Source organism: Trichechus manatus, unplaced genomic scaffold (assembly GCF_000243295.1).
Source record: "Trichechus manatus latirostris isolate Lorelei unplaced genomic scaffold, TriManLat1.0 scaffold00001, whole genome shotgun sequence".
Classification (NCBI taxonomy): Eukaryota; Metazoa; Chordata; class Mammalia; order Sirenia; family Trichechidae; genus Trichechus; species Trichechus manatus.
This window is the reverse complement of record NW_004443937.1, coordinates 29,104,192-29,128,032: the sequence shown is the minus strand read 5'-3', so window position 1 is coordinate 29,128,032 and position 23,841 is coordinate 29,104,192. Positions and strand designations below refer to the sequence as shown.

Sequence of the window (23,841 nt, the reverse complement as noted above, 5' to 3'; positions counted from 1 at the left end):
GCGCCCAAGTTTCCATTGCGCCGCTCCCCTCAGCTCTCTCCCACCGCCCAGCTTGGACCCTAGAGGCGGCGCCGCAGTCGGGTCCCGCCCCGTGGCCCCGCCCGCCCTGCTCTCGCGCCCAGCGCAGCCCGCTAGCCGCCCAGAGCCGGCCGAAGTCCCGGCCGAGCGGGGCCATGTCAGCGGAGCCTGAGCTTATCGAGCTGCGGGAGCTGGCACCCGCACAGGGCGCCGGCCCGGGCCGCGCCCGCCTAGAGCGCGCCAACGCGCTGCGCATCGCGCCAGGCACCACGCGCAACCCCGCAAGGCATCTGGCCCCGGGCCGCGGCCACCGCTTCCAGCCCGCCGGGCCCACCACGCACACGTGGTGCGACCTCTGCGGCGACTTCATCTGGGGCGTCGTGCGCAAGGGCCTGCAGTGCGCGCGTGAGTAGCTGCCCCGCGCGCGGGCAAGAGCATAACGCGCGGCCGAGAGGCAGCGCCGTGGAGGTGGGCCAAGTCGCAGTGGAGGGAGGCAGTGGGGACGGCTCCCGCGGACCAGATCCGTTACCTTTGGCCCATCGCAGAAATGAGTGCGGGCAGATGATAGTTTATCTCCTTGCCGTGCACCCCCTGAGTCTGCGGCACAGTTGGGCAGGGGCAGTTGCCTGTGAATAACAAGCTGCTGATTTCAAGTTTTTTTAAATCTTCTCTTTAAAGTGCCTTGGTCCTTCTTGAAAAACGCTGTGAGCCCACCAGTCTCTGAGTCCACAGGCCTGTCCCTTCCCAAAGACTCACTCACCTTGTCCCCCTCCAGAATTTCTGAGGTGAAGGGAATTCACTGACCTATAGATAGGAGGGGGCCTGGAAAAAGTTTAGGACATTGGGTGAGCCCCCTGCAGCAAAGATTTTGCAGAGTCTATTCAGCAAACATATACTTCGGGACCCACTGAGCCAGGTACTGAAAAATGGAAGCTAGCCACATTCCAGTGCTGCCTCTGCCCTCCTGGGAATCATTGGCCTGCAGAGGTTGCTCCCCCATTGGCTGCAATGCTGCTGTAATCACCTGGGGCGATTTTACAGCCCTTCCACCCCCTATGCCTGGACCCCATCTCAGAGCCATTGAATCAATTGCTGGGGGGTGGCGGGGCTAAGCATCAGTAATTTTTTAAAATTCCCCAGATCATTCTAATGTGCAGCCTGCGTTGAGAATCAGTGATGGCCCATTTAGAAACTTAGGGATGGTGTCTTAGTCATGTGTGCCTGGAGACCCTCTTATGCAGTTCTCAAGTCTGTCCCATATTCAACTGGGAGAAGCACAGAGTTGTGATTGAATACACAGCATGAACTAATGCTGGAGATACTGCAGTATTCCCAGTGAGGAAGTGGCCATGGAGATGAGAAATGGGACAATTTGGGTATGTTTCAGGGGACAGAGACAAGGGAGGAATCAAGAATGAGTTGGGATTTTGCCTCAAACAACTGGGGGAATGGTGGCTATTTTTGATGCGACGAGGAACCCTCGTAGGCTAGGGGTGAAGTGGAGAAAAAATAAGTTAAATTTTGGCGTTTTTAGTTTGAAATGTCTATTAGACATTCAAGCAAAGATACTGACACACAGGATTTGATCTGAGGGTAGAGGTCAGCGCTGGAGCTTTGGATCTGGGAGGCAAAGCAAGTGGATGAGATATGAGTTGGTGAGTGTAGACACAGAACAGCGATCAAGACTGAAGCCCAGACACTCTGCCATTAATAGATGGTGGTTAAGGTGAAACCAGCAAAGGAGCTGAACAGGAGCTGCAGGAAGGTGGGAGGAAAACCGCCAAGAATGTAGGCACCTGGGAACCAAGATGAACAAGCATCAGATGATGCTGAGGTGAGGGTGGAGGATGAACCGCTGGATTTGGCAGCCCGTAGGTTGCTGACACCCTGACCATGGCAGTTTGTTGCGTGGAGGGAGGGACAAGCCTGACTGGAGAGAGTGAAGGCAAGGAATTAAGAGTATATGCAATTGTTGTTAAGTTTTGGTGTGAGGGGATAAAAGACAGATGACAACTAGAGGGACATGTGGGTTAAAGGTTTTTGTTTTACCTTTAAGTAAATCAGAGGGTGGGAAACTGACATTCTGGAAAGGGGCGGGAGGGGGGGGCCTTGCGCTAGGCTCGACAGATCCGACTGTTGAGCAGGCCTGGGTTCCTAACCGCCTGAGGCTTTCCAACCAGTTTTCAGACAACCAGGGATCGACAGCAGTCTGTGTCACTGGGCGAATAAAGGGGCCTGAAAGAACACGGGTTATGCAGGGCCCGGAGGGCACACGCCCCCACCCCACGCCTTCCTTTCCGTTCCCCGGGACGCTTCCGCGAGCTGCAGCAGGGGATCCTCCGCCTCACGGCCCGGCCTTTCCGCAGACTGCAAGTTCACTTGCCACTACCGCTGCCGCGCACTCGTCAGTCTGGACTGCTGCGGACCCCGCGACCTGGGCTGGGAGCCGGCGCTGGAGCGGGACACGAACGTGGTGAGCGCGGCGCGGGGCCGGGGGCGTACGGGCGGGACAGAGACGGATGGACGGGCCACAACGCAGCTGTCCCCAACTGCTGCCCTGGCGCTGCGCGCTCTGAGCGCTCTAATAGCATATTTCGCCTCGGCAGAGAGTGGTTAATTCTGTGTGCGGGCTCGGCTCGGACCTCACGGGCCGGAAGCCGAACGCAGCGGGCTCAGCACCGCCCAGGCTCTGCGCACCCGCATGGTCCGCAACGTTCCTCACTTGCATCCGGTCCAGCGGCCACGCGGTTGCACATGCGCACACTCCCCGTCACGTCCCCTATGGGAAGTCGGCCTACCATACGGAGAGGAGCTGAGCTGAGCTGCCTCGGCGATGAGGTCATTCCTGGAAGTGAGGCGTGTGTGGCCCCGCCCCTCGATGTTCCTCCCCCAATGAGACAAGAGCTGGATCTCGGCTGTCTACGTTTCAGTCATAAGGGTTGCGGCGCGGACGCTGGTGGCCTTGGCGCACGCGCACACGCGCCCAGGGCGGCGGTTGGCGACTGCGGGCGCACGCGACCGGGGGACAGGGCGGGCGGGCGCGGAGATGGGTGAGGCGGACGCTGGGACGCCTTCTTTCGAGATGACTTGGAGCAGCACGACAAGCAGCGGCTACTGCAGCCAGGAGGACTCCGACTCGGAGCTCGAGCAGTACTTCACAGCGCGCACCTCGCTGGCGCGCAGGCCGCGACGAGATCAGGTGGGGGCCGGGCGCTGCCGGCGGCGGGCGGGGGGCAGCCGTTGGGACTCGCCCCTCCCCGGTAAGTTACCTTGTCGAGAGTTGGTAGGCAGCTCCGCCTCTCATCAGTTAGAATCCCCTCCCATCTCGGCCGGGGGACGACCCGCTCAACCGTGTGTCCAGCTCACAGCTCACGGTGAAACCTCAATTCCAGCGCCTCGGTATCGGGCACCAGGGCCTCCTTTCTGTTTCGGTCACAAGTCCGGTTGAACCGGGGGAAGCAGCTACGTGGCTCGGGGTAGACGAGGAATGGGCATTATTCACCCATGACTAAGGCCTACTTTACAGTCTGGACTAGCACCTCGATTTTCCCCTTCGGGCGCTCCCACCGCCCCCCTGGGGGACCAGGCGGAGGAAGTGGTCCTCGCCGGGAATTGAGAAGTGTGTTGAGGAAAAGGGAGGGGCAAGGAAGATCCGGTTCCTTCGTTAGCACCCTGGATGGAACCATCTGAGCCCCCACTCCTGCTGGTCCTGGCCCTTCACTAGCTGCTGGAATGTGGAGGATTCTAAATCCCCTCTGGGAGAAGGGGGATTTGGGAATAGATAGAGGGAAGCCTTGTTTTGGACGAAAAACATCAAGAAGCACTTTACCCTGGTTACTCACAAGAGGCAGGTGAGGCAGCATTGTAAAATGCCATGAGAGAGGTTGAGAGAGGTCAGGATTACTAATCCACGACTAAAATGTGAAGCTCCCCTGGGTTGTTGAAGTTGGTGGCAGGGCAGCTGAGCCTCTCAAAGTCTCCTTGTTGTTATTGGGTGCTGGCAAGTCAATTCTGACTCATAGTGATCCCCAGTGACAGAGTAGAACTGCCCAATAGAGTTTTCTTGGCTGTAATCTTTACAGAAGCAGTTCACCAGGTCTTTCTTCCACAGAGCCGCTGGGTGGGTTTGAACTGCCAACCGTTTGGTTAGCAGCTGAGCACTTAACTGTTGTGCCACCAGGGCTCCTTCAAGTCTCCTAGGTGTCCCCATTATCAGAGGCCTCTGTGTGGTGTGCCAGGATGTTAACTATCAGGCTCAGATAACTGCCCTGGAGCTGGGACCTGTCAGGGGAGCATCCAGACCAGGGCATTAAGAAAGAGAGATGGGGACCATGAGACTCATTGTACCTGGCAGAACTGGGGCAGAATCCCTTATGTGAACCAGGAAAAGAGTGTGGTGGATGATGTTTTTGGTAAAATTTTACAAAAGGAGTGATACTCAGCAGTCTGAAAGCTCAGCCCAGAGTTTATTACAAGGCTTGAGTGCGGACCTTAGGGACTGTCCCTATGTCACTCAGGCCTGAGTCATTTTCCATTGTGAAAAAGTAGGAGAACCACAATGCACTAACTAATTGAAAAGAAGGTCAGGGAGTCCCAAAGTGATACAACCAGATGTCACTATGGAGGGTGGCAGAGGAGAGGGTGGGTTGCTGTGGTGCAAGGAAAGGAAAACTCCTTCCTGCTGTGCATCCCTCTAGGACAGCTCTTGGAATCCTCCTCCACTGAGCAGCTTTGGAAAAGGAAAAAGAAACTCTTCCTCTAGAATTCTGGCAGGACAGTGCTGTGCCTCCAGTCCAAGGTCCTTATTTTACAAGTGAAGATAATGAGGGAAGTCCACCTGGAGAAGGGAAAAGGCTGGAACTGAGGTCACTGTCTTGACCTGGAAAGGGAGGAAGAAGGAGCAAGGTTTCTCATTGCCAGGCTGGTACTCAGAGCTGCCTCGGGGAAGGGGAGTAAGTTGGCACTATTTCTCAGCCCTTTCTGTTCTATAAACAGAATGCTGTTGCTTTTTTCCCCCAGCACTAGAGTCTTCTCAGTGTTCTTCCTACTCGTGGCCCTAGTATTCCTCCCATCCGGGCTCTCCTTCCCGTCAGGGTACTCCTTCCTGTCCCAAGCCTTCTCCCGGGGCCTGAACAAACACTTCTACCCTTTATGCCCATCATCCAGTCCTCATTTTATTCCCCAGGCTCCATTTTCCAGGGCTCCCACCATTTGTTCTGATTAGCCTAACAGGGTTGCTCACTGTGCCCAACTAAGTTTCTGCTGGATTTTTCACTCCTGGGTGCTGTTCTCCATCCAGGAGAGCTTTGGAAACTTTGGGAAGTAAAGGGGCCTCCACTCCCACCTTTCCCCCAATACCTTTTTTTCTCTGTGAGGCCCCAGCCTCATTCCTCAGCCCGATTAACTTGCTGCTAAACAGTAGCAGGTTCTTGGTGACTAGCATAATGCTAAAAGGCCATGGACTCCACCTGTCCTCCATCTGTCCTCACTCATCTCCATTAATGGTTTAATCAGCTTAGGGGGCTTCAGGGCATCAGTCAGGGAGAAACCTGGCTGTCCTGGACTCAGAGCTAGACACGGGTCACTCTCCAGGAGACCCTCTGATAGGAAGTCCCTTGAAACAAGGCATCAATCGGCAGTGATCTCAGCTGTGTCTATGACAGCTCCATTCCAGCTGACGTCAACAGGAAGTAAGAGTGATGCAGTGGGGCCAAGGGAATTTGGTAGAAGACAGTTAATTCAGAGCCCAGGCCCTGAACCACACTCCACCCTTCTGGCAAGAATCCAGTCCTTTTTTAAACCTTAAACCACAAATATCCCCTGAAGTCTCCTTAAATCCAAACAACAGTTTAGCTTAACTAGTAAAGATACATTTGAATTATGGTGTTGACAAAGAATATTGAATATACCGTGTACTGCCAGAAGACTCAACAAAACTGTCTTGGAAGAAGTACAGCCAGAATGCTCTTTGGAAGCCAAGATGGCGAGATTTTGTCTCATGTACTTTGGATATGTTATCGCGAGGGGCCAGTCCCTGGAGAACGACATCATGCTTGGTAAAGTAGTGGGTCAGCGAAAAAGAGGAAGACCCTCAACAAGATGGATTGACACTGGCTGCAACACTGGGCTCAAACATAGCAACAATTGTGAGGATGGCACAGGACTGGGCAGTGTTTCCTTCTGTCATACATAGTGTCTCTATGAGTTGGAACCAACTCAACAGTTCCTAAGAACAGAGATGGAACATCTAATCATGGCAAATTAAATGACCATGACACATGAAATGGTCTGGGTTCTGTCAGAACTCACTGAGTCATAAGGTCTGGTGGGCCCAAGAACAACCCACTGTAAGAAGAAGTGATAAATCCTTGACACAGTGTGATATGATCGGTGGGCACAAGCCCTCTACCGTTGTACCAGTGCCTCTCTCTCTCAACTATTGCAGCAGGAAGGGAGGTGGGTCCCTCATGATCAGCTGATGGAGGAAAAAGGCTGAGCTTGTTCTAAGCAGATTGGAGCCTGACCTGAAGCTGCCTTTTGTGCCGATTAAACAGCACATCACGGTGGTTTCCTCACTATGTTTGAGACACACACAAGGTCGAGCCCAGGTTCCCCAGGGATGTTTATGTTGTGGAGGTTCCCTTCCTCTCTTGCCCACTGGTGGCTGGGCACCTAGTATACACTAGTGCCCACACCTCCCACCCTACAGTGGGTCATAGCTCTGTGTATGGGCAGAGACAGGAGGCTGCCTTCTCCAGGATACACCCTTACCTCACCCAGTTAGGTCTTACTTTAAACAAAGATTCTTCCTCAGTCCCTTATCTTTTCTTGGCCCCTGGCCTCATACCTTTGGTTGCTCCTAGTTCTGGGTGGAGTCTTTGGCCAGGCCCTGCAGGCGTTACCTCTCAGGGACACACCCAATGCTGAGGAGGCCCCAGGCGGGCAGCAGAGAAGAGTCAAATGATTCTGCCTTTGCTGTCTCCACCCACAGAGGCAGAACCAGGAGCAGTGAAGGGCTCCGGGTGGGCTGCTGCTGGGTAGCTCCGTACATCAGCAACAGGAGGTCAAAAGCAGCTCTGGGAGCAGGCCCAGAGCACCAGGGATTCTCCTTATCAGGCCTTGAGCTCTGTTGTCAGTTTCCAAGAGCTGCCACAGAGGCTTCAGGGAGGCCCTGGGTGGGCCAAAGCAAGCGGGCATCCCAGCCTGCCTCCCTGGAAGTGAGGGGTGATGACACTCCCCCAAGAATCCTCTCTGCCTGTGTCATGCATTGCAGCAGAATGTATTCCTCAAGGGCCTATGTCTGTGCTGGCTCTCTTCCCTCTTTCAGGATGAGCCCGTGGAGTGGGAGACACCGGACCTTTCTCAGGCTGAGGTTGAGCAGAAGATCAAGGAGTACAACAGCCAGATCAATAGCAACCTCTTTATGAGCTTGGTGAGTTGAGGGTCTAGGGCTGGAAAAGGGGGACAGGAACCTAGCTAGGTGCTTTTGATGCCCAAAGGGTCACAGCTGAGGTATTCTTGGGTGAGCCCACGGAGTGATTTATTGACATCCAGCCTAGCCCCAAGTAGACTGACAGTGCCTGAGTCTGTTCCATCTCACCTGGGTTCTGCTGTCATGGTCTTGGTCTCTCCCTGTCTTCAGAACAAGGACGGCTCCTACACAGGCTTCATCAAGGTTCAGCTGAAGCTGGTGCGCCCTGTCTCAGTGCCCTCCAGCAAGAAGCCACCCTCCCTGCAGGATGCCCGGCGGAGCCCAGTGCGGGGCACTGCTGTGAGGCGCCGCACCTCCTTCTACCTGCCTAAGGATGCTGTCAAGCACCTGCACGTGCTGTCGCGCACACAAGCACGTGAGGTCATTGAGGCCCTGCTGCGCAAGTTCTTGGTGGTGGACGACCCCCGCAAGTTTGCACTCTTTGAGCGGGCTGAGCGCCACGGCCAAGGTGGGTTTCCCACCCGACCCTGCCCTGTGTGAGTGTGTGTGTGCATGCAACTGTTCGTGCAGGGGACTACAGGGGCTGGGCCTGACTCTTGACTCACTCCCCTCCCTTCCCACCTGGCCCTCAGTGTACCTGCGGAAGCTGTCAGATGATGAGCAGCCCCTGCGACTGCGGCTCCTCGCAGGGCCCAGTGAGAAGGCCCTGAGCTTTGTCCTAAAGGAGAACGACTCTGGAGAGGTGAATGTGAGTACATAACTCTCCTTCGTTTCTTGGTTGTCACTAGGGAGGGCTGGTGGGTTGCAGCTACAGTAAGGCTTGGAGGAGGAACAGAGCTGGAAGACAAGCACTGCAAAACCTGGAAGCTTTCCAGTCCCAAGGCATTGCACCTGTGGAATGGGATTCGCCTGAGAGTCTGGGCCTGACCTGCCTCATGGGTGACTGGAGAACATCTGGTTTGGTTGCCTGTCAGTGAGGTTAACCCATTACCATCAAGTCAATTCCAACTCACAGTGACCCTGTAGGACAGAGTAGAACTGCTCCATAATGTTTCCAAGGCTGTAAATCTTTGCAGAAGCAGACTGCCACATCTTGCTCCCGTGGAGCGGTTGGTGGGTTTGAACTGCCAACCTCTCGATTAGCAGCTGAGTGCTTAACCACTGCGCCACCAGGGCTCCTCAGTGAGGTTACTGCCCTACTTTGTGGGGCATCCATCTTCTATATTGACTGCCATCAGAAAGCCCGGCATAGGCGACTAAGGCAAGAGCTTGACATCAGAAAACCCCAGCCTAACTTGTGTGACCACAAGATGCTGGTCTCCTCTGGGGAGGGCCTGCTGGCTTGGCCTGCACCTGCTAAGCCTGTGTTCCCCCTCCTCTTGTAGTGGGATGCCTTCAGCATGCCTGAACTGCACAACTTCCTGCGCATCCTGCAGCGAGAGGAGGAGGAGCACCTTCGCCAGATCCTGCAGAAGTATTCCTGTTGCCGCCAGAAGATCCAGGAGGCTCTGCATGCCTGCCCCCTGGGGTGACCTTGTCAACCCCGAAGAGTGGAAGGAGGAGAGTAGGCAGCACCAAGGGCATGCCGTGTGAATGTGACATGGCCTGTGGGGCCTGAGGAGTGAGTGTGCATGGCGGTTCTTCCCTGTTGGGGGTACGAGCCGAGAACAGCTAAGGAGCTGACCCTCTGTGTCCACCAGTGGGTGCAGCAGAGCATGGCTCTGCACCCCTTTGCCCTTCATGTACTGGGTCATGGTGGGCCAGGGCTTCCCTCGAAAGCTGCTACAGGCTTGCAGCAGGAGTGGAGTAGACAGAAGTCTCCCTAATTCATGGCTCTGATGTGAGAATCATGGAAACCCTACAAGCCGAACAAGGGCATGTTTGTAGGGGTGAGAGCCCTCATCTATGGGGAAAGGTTGTACATTTTGGGCTCAGATGGGTTCTTAGGACATCCTATAGAGCCAAGGGTGGGTGCTTAGGATAAGGCAGGCATCGAGGGAGAATAGATTCCCTCTAGAGTGCCCTCTGACCCCTCATACACCCTGGGGTCAGTGAACACTATCTCACAGTGCAGCAACAGTGCCTCAGTTCCTCCTCTGAGGAGGGTGTCCCCGGGCCAGGGTCCATGCAAGTGTGGGCACTGCCCAGGTCTGTGCCTTGTTTGCCAACTAAAGTCAGGGTCTCTCCGGTATTTTTGATGATGTGTGTGAATGTGTATATTGTTTCGTGGCCTTAACTGAATGCCTCCTGTAGGGAAAGGGGTGGGGGTGTCAGTCATCACGGCCTGGGGCCTGAGAGAATTGAGTGAATAAAGATTTGAGAATACTGCTGCTTTTGGACTCTTTATCATGGGCCCACAGCCACAGTTGCCCCTCATGCCAGTGACTGGCAAGGGAGATGGACAGACCCACAGGGCACCTCCTTTGCCAGGTCACCATGGGACCGATTTATAAAGGTTATGGGGTGCTTAGTCAAGAATATACTCAGTAACTACTCAGCACCCAGGGGTTCAGGTTGTGGCGAGGGCTGAGGATCAGTTGCAGCCAGCTTAGGGAAACACATGCACACACCAAGCTCTGGGAAGGTACTGTGGGATAACCCCTTCACCAAATACTGAGCTGCTACTGAGCTGTGGACCAGACACTGCTAGTGGCACCGAAGGTACAGCTATCAACAATTCTCACTTTCATGGAGCTTGCATTCTGGTGTTTTGAAAGAACAGTAAATTTAAAACACAACTTCAGATCCGAGTCTACGCGACATTTGACCCGTTCCTTAATTTTATTTGGACTCAGTTTCTTCACATGCGACAGTGGCTATCGAATAAGACACGGTTGTGGAAACAGAATAAGGCCAGGTGGACACCCTGTAGCCTGGCAAAACGGTTCCCTGGTACACCAGGCTTGCGTCTGGGGGACCTGGTGGTTGGGCAGGTCCGCTGGGCCTGAATTCTGGGAACTGGAGTGTACGGGCCACCGCACAACCCACGTTGAAATACACAATACACGAAGCCTCCACTTTCCAGGGTGGGAGCTGCCGACGCTGGGATGACCGTGGCCTGTCGGGACCCGGCGTCTCGCAGCGCATGCTGGGATGCGCAGCGTTTGAAGGCCGCCATTGGTCTCGCCTCGCGGACTGACGAGAGCGGCAGCTAATCAGAGGGAGCACCGCAGGGGATGTGCGGAAGCGGAAGTGAGGTTTCCGTGGAGACGGCTGAGCCCGCGGAAGGCGGCGGCGGCACCTGCGAGCGGAGGCTGAGACAGGGCATGGCGGCGCCGTCGGCTCTGTGAGGGCAGAGCGGCCGCGGGGGCCCGCCATGCGCCGGCGGCCCTGACATGGGCGCCAGCGGCTCCAAAGCTCGGGGCCTGTGGCCCTTCGCCTCAGCGGCAGGGGGCAGTGGCTCAGAGGCGCCTGGCGCGGCGGGTGCTGATCAAGCTTTGATGCGGTCGCGAGGCCGAGCGGTGCCCCCCTTCGTCTTCACGCGCCGCGGGTAAGTGCACGAGCCCCGCCCGGGGTGGACAGGAGGACGCCTACACCCTTGGAAACTCCTGGCGCGTTATCCCACACATCCGGGTCAGGACGAGTCCGTATTTTAAGCCCTTATTGGAGCAAGAGATGCGGAAAGCTGGGCTTTCGGCTCCTGGCGGCCGCTGTTCAGAAGGTCTTCCTAGGGGAAGAGTGGGCCTAGGCTTGTTCCTGGGCTTGAGGCACGCAGGCCTTTCTCCACTCAGTAAAGCCAAAATAAGGCCTTCATGAGACTTCGGGGCCTCTTTTCTTTCATCCCATCCACCCCAATCTGCAGACCCAAGGTTCCTAGCCTCACCCCCTCACCCCCATTCTTAGAGGAGAATGACCCTCTGTTTTGGCTGCTCCCTTTCCCCACAGTGATAGAGCTAAACCTTTGCAGGGTAGTGTCCGGGAAGGCAGGTGTGGGGCTGGGAAAGAAAGACCCTTACCCGAGTATGTTCTCCAGACTTGGAGTGCTGACCTCCCCAACCAGAGGCCCAGACAGGAGCACCAGATTGACCTGGCCCTGGTGGGCCTCTGAGGGCGGGCACTCAGGTGATGCTGGAGATTTGAGTAGATAGGTATCAGGGAGATCCAACAGTGGCAGTTTGGCTACACCAACCACCTCCTGCCTTTAGGCTCCCTCCGAGCTTGGGCATCTGCTGTCTCAGGCTTTGGCACTGGACCAGCAGTGCACTAGGCAGTGAGATTCACATGCCCAGGCCATCACCCTGCTCAGTGCAGACATCCTTTGCCATACTGAGTGAAGGCAGGTTCAAGTGGACCATCCTTGCTGAACAAACCAAGGGTGAGAGTTGGCCTTGACTACCTGGACAGTGCTCTGGTGTGGCCTCTCTTTTGGGGTCTGATGGAGTAGCACTGGCCACCACTCCACTCCCTGCTGCCTTCTAGTTGGTCCCAGTCCCAGGAAGGGATTCTCCAGGCATATTAGCCTCTCTTCCTCACACCAAGGTTGTTCCTATCCACTTGGGTGTGGGGACACTTCCCTGTGGTCTGTGGCATTTGCCATGACCAAGTGTGGGGCTCCAGCCCAGTCTGTTCACCTCTCCCCCTACACAGCTCCATGTTCTATGACGAAGATGGGGATCTGGCTCACGAGTTCTATGAAGAGACAGTCGTCACCAAGAATGGGCAGAAGCGGGCCAAGCTGAGGCGGGTGCATAAGAACCTTATTCCTCAGGTGAGGGGCTGGGCATTGCTCACAAAGCCTACACTGAGTGTGTAGAGGTAGGCCCAGACAGGGTCTGCTCTCATGGTGGGGACCTTTGTGGGAGGAGCTGGGAGGAACAGGAAGACTTCCTGGGGTAGAGGCCCTGAGCTGGCCCTCACTAGCCTCTGTTTCCATGGCAGGGCATCGTGAAGCTGGATACGCCCCGCATCCATGTGGATTTCCCTGTGATCCTCTATGAAGTGTGAGCCTGGGGGGAGTCAGGCACAAGCGCCCCCTGCCGCAGCAAGAAATTCCCAGGCTCAAGGTGTGGCTTCCCTTGAGGAACTCAGGCTGGGGCCACAACCCTGAATAAACTCCGTTGGCCTGGAACCTTCAGCTGTGAGCAGGGCAGTCCTTCAGTGTTGGTTTGTGTATGGACAAGAAGCAGGACAGAACTACCCTGGTCAGGAATGCCTGATTCTTGTGCCCTTGCCTGGCCTGCTTTCTTCCAAGCTTGCCTGGGGCCCAGCCCTGGTTGAGGCTATAGCACTTTACAAGTAAGGTCTGCCTTCTTCCAGCCCCTGGGCTGTGGGGGCTATACACAAGTGGGAACTTCCTTTCCTTCACTTTCCTTGTCCCCTTGTTGGAGGATTTCAGCCGTTTGCTACCTCGATTCCTCCTGTGTTGGACAGAGGCTGGGGGCAATGCCAGCCTGATGCCTATGCATCTGTTCCTACTCCCAGATGGATGAACACTTTGCTGGCAGTTGATAGTAGAGGGGACTGGTGTGGGAGGCTTCTCCTTCCACCCAGGGCTGGGCTGACCTCTTCCCACTGCAACTGGTTGTTGCATTGGTTCCCCAGTTAAGAGGGTGCAGACCAGGTCAGGAAGAGGTGTGGATGTCTGTGCCTACAGGGAATTGCCCCAACCCACCTACTCTGTCTAACCCCCTTTGCCTTTGCACCCCCCCCCCAGGGGACCATCCACCACCCTGTGATAATGGACAGCACCCCAGGGCTGGTCGCAGTAGCTCTGAGGTGCCCAGCAACCCTCATCCTATAGTATCCCCACCCCTTCAGGATCAGTCAAGGGAAAGTACTGGAGCCCTTGCCTTTTGTGCCCTAAGTAGGGACAGAAAGGAGGGAACAATAATAAAAGGAAGACTTAAAATGTGAAGGTTTGTAAATAGTCTAGTCCATGATGTTGTTGGGGCAGACTCTGATTTCTATGTAAGATGGCCTTTTTTTTTTTTTTTTTTTAAATTCCTTTACTGTGCAAGCTGTGTGCTTCTAGAATGTGGGAAAATGGCTAGGGGAGGGTGGTCCCCAGCCTAGGAAGGCTGCTGTGTTATTTGTTAAATTTCAATAAAAGTATTTGTAGATCCTGCACACAAGAGTGACATCCTATGGGGCTGAGCCCAGACTGCAGCCAGCAGGTGGCAGTGTGCACACGGACCTTGCTGCAGGGTTGGGGTGGATAGAGGTGGGACTCAGGATGGAGGCTCATTGTGTTCAGAGTGGTGGGGATCTTTGGAATTGGGAGGCCTTGGGATGTCTCTAGGGATTGGCCCCACCTGCCTGACCTGGCGTACAGGTGTGACCCCAAGTGTGTGTGGAACAGCTGTCTTGCACCCAGCAGTGCCAGTGACCCTGAGTTAGGTCATTGCCTGAGCCCCATGGACTCCCAAGGCTCAGCCTTAGGTAGACAGTAGTCTGATGGGTGCCACCATGCCCTCAGCCTGTTTCCAGGCTGTGCAGCCCAAACCCGTCTGCCTCCTTCCAGGCCTACCTGTGGATATCAACCAAGGAAAGTGGGCTCAGGATTCCTGTTTAGCAAGCAAGGCTAAGCCCCCCAGTATCCAATACTGCCTCTGTTCCCTACTGCCTAGTCTGCTCACCTGCACCCCATCCCCTATGTAAATTCTGCCTACACTTCTCAGGGCCTGCTCTGAGGCATGTTCTCTGCATGGCCTAGCTCTTGGCCAACAGCCCACCTCCCAGTCAGGGAGGGGAGAGTTAGGGGACATAGGCTGCTGGGTGAGGGGAGTTGGCCTGTCTCCAAGTCTGGGGCAGGGTCACCCTGTGCAGCCTGGACTTTCAGTCCTGCAGGGCACCTTCCCATTCCCTTCACAAGATGCCAGGTATAAGGCTCCATCATCCTCCACTTACCCCCCTGCCCAAAAAAAAACTGGCCACTGTATGGCCATGGCTCTCCCATTTCAGATGGTATTCATCTCCCACTATCACTGTCCTGGTACTGGGGAACTCTCTGTGCTGTGCCTGTCCCAGTTGACCCTGAAGCTGGAAAACAATGGGGGTCGGGGCAGTGCTTCCCCACTCCCTCCCAAGGGCTGTGCTCACTTCCTTCCTGCTGGCTGCCTGAGGAAGTGTCCCTGCCCTGGGACAGTCTGGCCTGGCCTTCATCTCTCCAGGGGCCCCACCCCTGGAGCTTCCGAGGCCTCCATACAGGGGTGTAGGAACACTCCACCCTCCCATGCCCAGGGTAAGATACAAAGCTAGGTGCCCAACTCCCCCAGTCCCCCTCCCCCCATCTTACACAGCCTGTTAGAAGAGAGGCCCTGGGCATCTGGAGGTGGGCCAGTGATGTACTGGAGGTAAGAGGGATCTCAGGGTGATTTGAGGGTGTGCTGCTATGTCTGCACCGCTGGAGGGGTCTGCTGAGATCCTGCTGCAGCCCTCCCTGGGACCAGCAGCATTATGGGCCCCTATTTCTGCAGGAATACACCCCCTTTCTTTCCTCACCCATCTGATAAGGAACCTCCTGCAGGCTCAGTGAAAACCTCCCAGGAATGTTCTTCAGGAAAGTCCTCTGCAGAACTCTTCCACCCCCTCCTCCCAGGCACACACATCAACACAACTGTCCACTCTGGCACACTTGGGATGCCTCTGCTCTCGGTGGGGGAAAAAAAAAAATGGACTCAGCTTCTGGAAGTCCCCTTCCCCAGACCTCTTCCGAGAGGTGGTTCTCTTATTCTCTGGCACCAGTTCTGGGGGACCATCAGCTGAGCACCCCCCAAGTAGTCTGATTCCCAAAAGTACCGTATCACTGCTTCCCTCCCATCACACTCTCTTAGATTTGAGCATGGGCCAAACCCAAGGGAAGGCTGGAGAGAAGAGGCGTCCCCAGTGTTGGTGTGCCGGGAGGCTGCCGTCTAAGCCTGCCCCCTCCACCCCCCTTTCCTCTCACCTGGTGAAGTTGGTGGGGTCAGTGCCCAGTCAGGGGAAGGTGGGGAGGGCAGCCAGCCAGCCCCAGATGCTAGAAGGAAACAGGGGCTAGGCGGCCACCTCCCCCACTCCTGTTCCGGCGTTTTCCTCTCGGAGGGGCAGCAGGAAGTGAGGAGAAAGGGCTGGGGTAGGAGGCGGGAACGGGTGGGAGGGGATGGAGTTTATCAAGTCGGCGGGCTGCCCCACAGGGCAGCAGCTGGTGCGAGTGGCCCGGCGGGAGAGGCTCACCGGGGAAGGAGGAAGGCCACCGACCTGCTGGGCCGACGGGCTCCCCACACAGGTGAGCCTGGCGCAGACCGATGGTCTGTACCTCGGTAGATGCGCCCCGAGCAGCGCCCCCTTCCTCTCCTCCCCGGCCCTTCGAAGAGCTGAGCCCCATACGGGGAAGCGGATCTAGAAAGAGGCGAGAAGGGCTCGCACAGGACTTGCCCCTGCCCAGCTCCATGTGTGCTCCTCACCGGGAGGGGCGTGTGGGGCTTGTGGGCCCAGGATACCGGACAGAGGCTCCTGAGGAGTTCCTTTGGCCGGTTTTCTCAGCGGCCCGTGTGGCAGCCTCCTCGGAGTTGAGAGGGAGCCCTGGGAGGCTCCCATAGGCTCCCCACCCCGCCCCAGAGATTGGGCAGGAGGGAACGGGAACCCAGGGACTGGCCCGCCCCGATGCAGGTAGAAGGCAGCGGGGTGCCCTCCTTCCTAGCCCCCAATGGGCCTCGCCGTTCCCAGTCACGCGGGTCACGCTGCGACCCCCAGACCGGGTTGCCAGGACAACCACTGCCGGTCGGCCCATACCCTACAAGGCTGAGGCGGGTGTTTGGCCCCCTCCCCCAGCCTGGCAGAGGGCTAGGCTTCCCTCAGATCAGGGGAGGGGGAGGGGGCCTGGTCCAGAGGGGACGGGACTAACTGTACCCGAAGGCTGAAGATAGACTCTGGTCAGGGTCCTTCTTTCCACTCAAAGGGGCCCCAGGGCTGGGAGCTACACTCGGAGGTGCAGAGGGGATCCGCTGGTAACCCCCAGCCAAGGACTCGGGGGTCCCACAGCACCTCCTAATGGCTGAGCGGGGGAAAGCAACCTCTTTTATCCCCTCTTCCTCCCACTGTCCCTTATGCCTGTCCCTTTAAGGGGCTGGCGACGCCGCAGAGTGGGGAGGACTGTACCACAGGCCGCAGACTGCAGGGGGAAAATCTCAGCCTGACGTGCCCTCGCAGCTGCGATTTCTGCAGGAAGCCTCGTCGAGAGGGGCCTCATGGTCCTTTATGGGCAGCCACACTTCGAGGCAGAGGGTCTGGGGGCCCTGGAGGCCGAAACACGGAACTGGGAGTTCGGGAGGCCGATGTACCCTCCCTCCCGGGTTGCGAGTCTTGCCCGGGGCCCGCCTCCTCGCTGGATTCTTAAAGGAGCCAGGGGCCAGGGGACGGAGCTAGCAGAGGCTTGGAGCCGGGGCTGTTCCTAGGAGAGCGGTCGGAGTTTGCCGGGCTGGACTGGGGCGGCAGTGGCGGCGATGGCCATGGAATGGGTCCCGGCGCCGCGCCGCGCGAGGTGAGGGCGAGTAGTGCAGGATTAGGGGTCTTTGTCCCTGCGGACTGGGCTCTGAATCCCTCCCCGGGGGTGCGCCCAGAGGAATGACCCAGGGACCCCACCCCCACCAGGCTGGGCTCAAGCCCCACGTGCGGGGCGGGGGCGGGGGCGGGGTCCCGCACAAAGGCCCGGCCGAGTGAGCTCTGCCCGGGACTACCATGGCGGGCGGACGCGCGCACTCCCGGCGGCGGAGGTGGGAAGAGCAGGTCGGCCGGAGCCACCGTGGGAGGTTCACCGCCCCTTTGTCCCCGCGGTGCCTCCACCAATCCCGGGAGAGAGTCTGCGAACTAGACAAAGTCTTGACAGCTTAACTCTTCTGCCTGGCGGGTCCTACACACATAACAGCCCCGCGGCGTGTGCCTTCCAGCTTCCGAGCCCTTGCATGAGCTGTGCCTTGCCTTACCTGAATGTTATCTTTTCTCCAGACCAAGGGTTCTTCACGGGGTGCAGGATGGGCCTCAGGGGTTCAGGGCCCACAGAACCATGTACTGGGTGTATGTGTGTATCTAAGCAGTGGGCCTATAGCCGGATTCGTCCATTCTCTGAAGGGTCACAGATCTGAGAGGTCCCTACCCAGCCATAGGCCACCTGCTCCAGGAAGGAGCTGGATGCTCCTAGCAGAGTTCCCGGGATGTTTTGGTTATAGCCATGTATGGTCTGAATAGCCATGGGCATAGTGCCCATGCAGAGTGGGCTTTGGGAGTGCGGATTGGCTTGTGGTGGGTACCTCCAGGATTCTTTAGTCTGATTTGTTCTTTGTTCTCCCCTAACCTTTCCCCAGTTCCTGAACTGGTGCCAGACAGGTGACACCATCTTTCTGCAACCTCCAGCATGCGTGCAGGCCCGAGCCCCGCCGTCACACTGGCTCTGATGCTGGCGGTGGCATGGGCCACAGATCTCAAGCCCACAGCACCTCCCATCTTCACAGGCCGGCCCTTTGTGGTAGCGTGGGATGTGCCCACACAGGACTGCGGCCCACGCCACAAGGTGCCACTGGACCTGAAGGCCTTCGACGTGCAGGCCTCACCTAATGAGGGTTGGGTGAACCAGAACATTACCATCTTCTACCGTGATCGGCTGGGCCTGTATCCACGCTTTGACTCAGCAGGACGGTCTGTGCATGGTGGTCTGCCGCAAAACGGCAGCCTCCCAGCACACCTGAAGATGCTGAAGACACATGTGGGGCATTACATTCGCACACAGGAACCTGCGGGGCTGGCAATTATTGACTGGGAGGACTGGCGGCCTGTGTGGGTGCGCAACTGGCAGGACAAGGACGTGTACCGCCAGCTGTCACGCCAGGTGGTGGCCAGCCGCCACCCCGACTGGCCACAGGACTGCGTGGGCAAGCAGGCACAATACGAATTTGAGTATGCTGCGCGGCAGTTCATGCTGGAGACTCTTCGGTGGGTCAAGGCAGTGCGTCCGCGGCACCTCTGGGGCTTCTACCTCTTCCCTGACTGCTACAACCATGATTATGTGCAGAACTGGGCCAGCTACACGGGTCGCTGTCCTGATGTTGAGGTTGCCCGCAACGACCAGCTGGCCTGGCTGTGGGCTGAGAGCACGGCCCTCTTTCCCTCTGTCTACCTGGATGAAATACTTGCCTCCTCTGCCCACGGCCGCAAGTTTGTCAGCTTCCGTGTACAAGAGGCTCTTCGCGTGGCTCACACCCACCACGTCAACCACGCACTCCCTGTCTATGTCTTCACGCGGCCCACCTATAGCCGTGGGCTCACAGGGCTTAGTGAGGTACGTGCCTCGAAGGACCCTGCCTTCTGCCCTTTTCCTTCTCCCCTGAGGATCCGCTAGCAGGTTTGTGCTACGAGGCCTGTAGTTTAGTGGCTACTTCACATCCCCTTGCCTTATCCTCTCTGCAGCCTCGTGAAAGGATAGCTTCATTATCACCATTTTGCAGATGAGAAAACTAAGACCCAGAGATGCTGAGATATTTGCCCAAAGCTTCCCAGACAGAGCAAAACAGGGACTTGGGCCCAGGCATTCTGACTTTGGAGTCCATCGGATGGATACCCTAGGCTCAAATGTGCCCTAGGCTTGGGAAACTGAGGCCAAAATGGGGATGGAAACAGGCTTAAACACTTGAGAAAGTGAAGCAGATGAGCCCCTGCCGAGAGGATGAGAAATGCTGACCTCCAGCAAAGAGAGGGCTGGGCTGGAGGATCAGCAGGTTAGAATAGACTGGGGCCTGCCCACCCTCTCTGTTCTTATCCCCTTGGGTCTCAGTCTCCCTCAGTGACTATCCCCTTCCCACACAGATGGACCTCATCTCCACCATTGGCGAAAGTGCGGCCCTGGGTGCAGCCGGGGTCATCCTCTGGGGTGACGCAGGATATACCACGAGCACGGTAAGAGCTGAGTCTACAGGAACAGGCAGAGTTTGGACCTTTGGCTCCTAACCTCAGGATGGCCAAACCTAGTCTGGCCCCCTTGTCTGTTTCCCACCTGAGGCATCCCTGATCCCAGCAGAGAAGGAAGGTACTCCCACCCTGCTCCCCATTAAAAACCTGTTGCCGTCGAGTCGACTCTGATTCATAGCGATCCTACAGGACAGAGTAGAACCGCCCCATATGGTTTCCAAGGAGCGCCTGGTGGATTTGAACTGTTGACTTTTTGGTTAGCAGCTATAGCTAGTTTCCACCCTGCACCCAGGAAAGGGGAAACTCCGTTCTGAACAGCTGTTGAGTTCCACCCTTCCCTGCCTGCCCAGCTGGGCTTCAGTCTCTGCCCCCACCCCCTCCCAGCAAGGGCAGGAACTGAGGGTTCAGCAATACACGTGCATGTACACGTGTGCATATACAAGTGTGTTGATAAGAAAAGGTACAGTCACTGCAGTGTGGACACAGTTTCCTATGGGCTGGGGCAGCTGACCCTGACCCTTGATTCCTGGCCTCTGCCCCCAGAATACCTGCCGATACCTCAAGAATTACCTGAAGCAGCTGCTGGTCCCCTACGTGGTCAACGTGTCCTGGGCTGCCCAGTATTGCAGCTGGGCCCAGTGTCATGGCCATGGACGTTGTGTGCGCCGTGACCCCAGTGCCAGTGCCTTCCTGCACCTCAGCACCAGCAGCTTCCGCCTAGTGCCTGGCCATGAACCTGGTGAGCCCCAGCTACGACCCGAGGGGGAGCTCAGCAGGGCTGACCGTGACCACTTGCAGACACACTTTCGCTGCCAGTGCTACTTGGGTTGGGGTGGCGAGCAATGCCAGCGGGACCATGGGAAGGCAGCTAGGGGTGCCAGCCAGGCCTGGGCTGGGCCCCACCTCCCCAGCCTGCTGGCTCTGACAGCCCTGGCCGTCACCTGGAGCTCATAGGGGTCTCCCACCCAGCTGCCAGGCAAGCTGGCCTCTGCCATGAGGGCTCTGCCAGGCATGTAGGAGCCTGTAGGGGTGGACAGATGAATCCGGGTTGGGGGCAGAGCCCCCGGGATGCCCGGTAAGGCATCCATACCAGCTCTCACCACCCCCCCTGTTCTAAGGGGGAGGGGCAGTCTCCTGGGAGGCCCCGTCTCTCCCTGCCAGGGGGAAAGGGGGGCATAGACGGATAGGGGAGGGCCTGACCCTACTCCCCTGCCCTTGAATAGTTTATTGTTATTGTTTTGGGGTCTCTTTTTTTGTAAATTAAATATAAAACAAATGCTTCTGTGTTTGGACTTTCTGCACCTGGGCCAGGGTATGGAGGGAGATTCCAGGGTCTCCCAAGAGGTTTGAGCACAGCTTTGTGTCTGCCTGCGACATCCTGTTCTGGGGACTTCTCGTCTATAAAATGCATTTACTGGGACTTGAGTCTGTGGACCCACAGCTGCCTACTCTGTGGCTGTCCTGGTGTGGCAGGGGCCACTGGGGGTGGAGGGACCCCCATTCTACCCCAGGACCAAGGGCCTTGCTTTCTCCATGTTAACCGGCAGGCGGCTGGGCCAAACCTTGTGTGAGAGACGTGCTTCCGTCACTGGTTCCTGCACCCTCAGCTGGGCTGGTGCCAGCTGCCTTACCTTGCCTCGCCCACCCAGGGAGAAGGGGGAAGTGGAGGTTTGATCTTCCCTGGCTGGGCAGGTAGCCATACCACCCCTCCCTGCTCTTCCCACAGGCAAGAGCCTCTCCTCCACTCCTGTCTCCCCAGGGCGGTGGACTTCAGCCACACATGCCATACCTCTTCCTGCCTGGGCCACAGCCCTCCCCTAGGTCAGGCGAGGGGAGCAGGCAGGGCCTTGGGATCTGAATCCTGAAATTCACTTCCCATCCCACTTCAGAGATATATTCTGGGGCTAGGGGCCATCCCAAGCCTGGGAGCAGAGGCATCCGCAAAGGTCAGCTCCATCCTGGCAATGGGAGGGCATGGCTAGTGCCAGGTTGTCCCACGGGGGACAAGGAGCAGTCAGACCAGCTCTGACCTGTGTCACCACCCCACCTCTGACAGGAGTTATTCTGGGTAGGTTTCTGCCCCTCTCCTCCGCCATCAAACCCACACCCAGGTCCCCCTGTCTGAGAGATGACTCACCCATGGCCCCTGCCCAGGAAACTCACTGGGAGATAGACTCAATAAACAACTGAGTGGTCAGGGCAGCCCTGAGTAGGCACTGGCTAGCCCAGCCCGATGGGGCTCAGTGGACGCATCTCGAGGAGGTGCTTCCTACGTCTTGTTTTGGAAGGTGAAAGGGAGACACGCGCTAGATGCGAAGACTGAATCAGGTGCCGGACAGTAGAGGGTGTTCCCGAGAAACACGCAGGCAAGGGATGGTGTGGTCCGGAGGCAGAGCCCTGGGGGAGCAGCCAGGCCAGATGGAGGTCAGTCAGGTGGTAAAGCTATCCCTCATCCCTTTGGCTAGTGATAGGCAGAGAATGGAGAGAAGGGGACTGGGTGATAGGACTGGGATGGCAGTGAGGTAAATGCACAGAGGGGTGCTTAGGTGCTCATGGCCATGGCGGGGAGATGCTGGGCTGGAGAGAGATGATAAGGTCATGAGTTGGTGGAGCCCAGCAGAGGGAGGGCAAGAAAAGAGGAGCTATCATCTATCTCCCCCACACCTGTGACTTCCCCTACCCCTACCCACCACACCTGTCACCTACCCCACGCACACCTATAATCCCACACACGCGAGTGATCCAGACACACCTGTGACTTCCCAACACACCTGTGATTTCTTACATACACAGGTGTGACCCTCCACAGCTGTGATCTCACCCATACAACTGCTGTTACCTTTTCCAAACATCTGTGACCTCTCCTACACAGCTGTGACCTGCACCTACCCAGCTGTGGTGGGCACATCACTTCCCCAGGAGGATCTGGAAGACAGCCTTGGGAAAGAGTACAACTCAGAGACAGGCAGAGCTGTCCTGTGAGTGAGGGTGGGGGGTGGGGGGGCAGGGCTGGACCCTCAAGCGGGACTGACCTCGGACACACCACTTGCAGCAGTCCGACCAGACCAAGCCTGCGACAGCAGACCGCTGGGCAGAGCCCTGGAATGAGGGAGGGCTTTGGCAGGGCATCCCCAGCCTCTTCCTGCTGCCCACCATTACAGCTTCTCCCTTGGACTGAGGCCATCTGGAGATACTGGCCTGCTGGTTGCCTGGGTTGTGCCAACTGCAGCACTACATTTCTGGGAACACCAAGAGGTAGCACCACACCTTGGGGATGGGGGTTAGGAGTTGCCTTGATGCTCTCCTGTCCCCTCAGCCCTCAGGAGTTGTGCCAGGTTCTCTGGGCCTAAATGGTCATTACTCCAGGACCCTGCTTCCTGAACAGGCTCAGCAGCCATTGTTCAGGCCACTGTGCCCATAACCCCCAGTACCCTGGGCCCTCCTCTCACTCAGCCCTTCCAGCTTCTCCATCACAGCTAGCGTGTCCCTCGTGGACCAAGCCCAGATAGTAGACAACTGTGAGTATCGTTTCTGCACCAGGCCAGGGGGCTCAGTGACTCTGCTGCAGACCCAGGCAGCACTTTCATGCTGGGCGGGGACATGGTTTTTTCTTCTCACCACCCTGGCAGGCAAGCCTGGGCCTGGGCATCTGGCAAGTCTCAGTAATCAGCTTCTGAATCTAAACAAGTGAAACCACAAATGAATGAACAAGCACATGGTCACTGATAAACCCACAGTCATACTCATGGTCACTCAAACACGGGGTCTCAGGGTCACAGACAGCAGGGCCTCACGCACACCCAGTCCCAGGCACCGGGTCCCACACTCACATACATGCACCACTGGAGTTTGTGCAGAGGCCCACGAAGACTGTAACACGGACCCGACACGTATGCAGCAAGTGACGACACAGCCCTGACTTCAGAAACAGTCTGTCAGAAACAGGTCTCAAGACCAGGATCGACCCACTAGGCAGCAGGCACAGAGCCTGAGGCCTACAATTCTTTTAGGGGCCTGTGAAAATGTCTTAATTTTTTTTTTTTAATCTGAAGAAAAACGTTATAATAATGAACCCAGCCTGGATTGTATTGCTTTATACCAACATGGTTGTAAAATATATTCTTAAATGTATTTTTAAGGAGGAAGGGGCCCATGAAGGCAAAAGTGCCCGGGGCCCATGAATGTTGTAATGTGGCAGTGCCTGAAAGTACTCAGGCCCTAGGCACCCAGGCTCAAGTACCCAAAGGGGCCTGCCCAGCTGGGTCAGCTGCCCAGGCTGCCACCCCCACCTCACCCGCCCCCTGCCCTCGCAGTAAAGCCACAAAGCCCTGCCCTAGTGTTGACAACATGGGAGGGGCTCCCCCCCCCCCCCCCCCCATGAAGGCACTTTGCTGAGCGTGCAGAGGTCGGCCTGGCTTGGCCTACCAACCCAGGGCCCGCCCCTTGGCCCGCCCCCAGACTGGGTGGGGTGACCCCCTACAAAAGCTCAGCGTTTCCAGCAGCAGCTTCCTCTGAGA

The 23,841-nt window shown here is 57.0% G+C and overlaps 3 protein-coding genes across 5 annotated transcripts; all 3 read left to right on the top strand.

Moving 5' to 3' along the window:
- The first annotated feature begins 54 nt into the window (after positions 1–54).
- Positions 55–9,791, top strand: RASSF1 (Ras association domain family member 1). Of its 3 annotated transcripts, none has more exons than XM_004368563.2 (6): positions 55–423; positions 2,385–2,491; positions 7,346–7,450; positions 7,661–7,958; positions 8,083–8,198; positions 8,836–9,791. In XM_004368563.2, exons 1-6 carry the CDS (start codon positions 174–176, stop codon positions 8,980–8,982), a joined length of 1,023 nt encoding a protein of 340 aa, XP_004368620.1. In that variant the 5' UTR covers positions 55–173; the 3' UTR covers positions 8,983–9,791. The 3 variants fall into 3 exon arrangements, with proteins under 3 accessions (XP_004368620.1, XP_004368618.1, XP_004368621.1); XM_004368561.2 differs by having other exon boundaries at positions 174–427; positions 2,350–2,491; XM_004368564.2 differs by lacking the exons at positions 55–423; positions 2,385–2,491 and adding an exon at positions 2,603–3,217 and having other exon boundaries at positions 8,836–9,790.
- An 865-nt stretch (positions 9,792–10,656) lies between these two features.
- Positions 10,657–13,655, top strand: TUSC2 (tumor suppressor 2, mitochondrial calcium regulator). The gene is made up of 3 exons (XM_004368560.2): positions 10,657–10,940; positions 12,038–12,158; positions 12,329–13,655. The coding sequence occupies exons 1-3, from the start codon at positions 10,786–10,788 to the stop codon at positions 12,392–12,394; spliced, it is 342 nt and encodes a 113-aa protein (XP_004368617.1). The 5' UTR covers positions 10,657–10,785; the 3' UTR covers positions 12,395–13,655.
- A 1,801-nt stretch (positions 13,656–15,456) lies between these two features.
- On the top strand, positions 15,457–20,603 carry HYAL2 (hyaluronidase 2). The gene is made up of 4 exons (XM_004368559.2): positions 15,457–15,653; positions 17,728–18,698; positions 19,223–19,312; positions 19,868–20,603. Exons 2-4 carry the CDS (start codon positions 17,778–17,780, stop codon positions 20,276–20,278), a joined length of 1,422 nt encoding a protein of 473 aa, XP_004368616.1. The 5' UTR covers positions 15,457–15,653; positions 17,728–17,777; the 3' UTR covers positions 20,279–20,603.
- Positions 20,604–23,841: the final 3,238 nt, after the last annotated feature.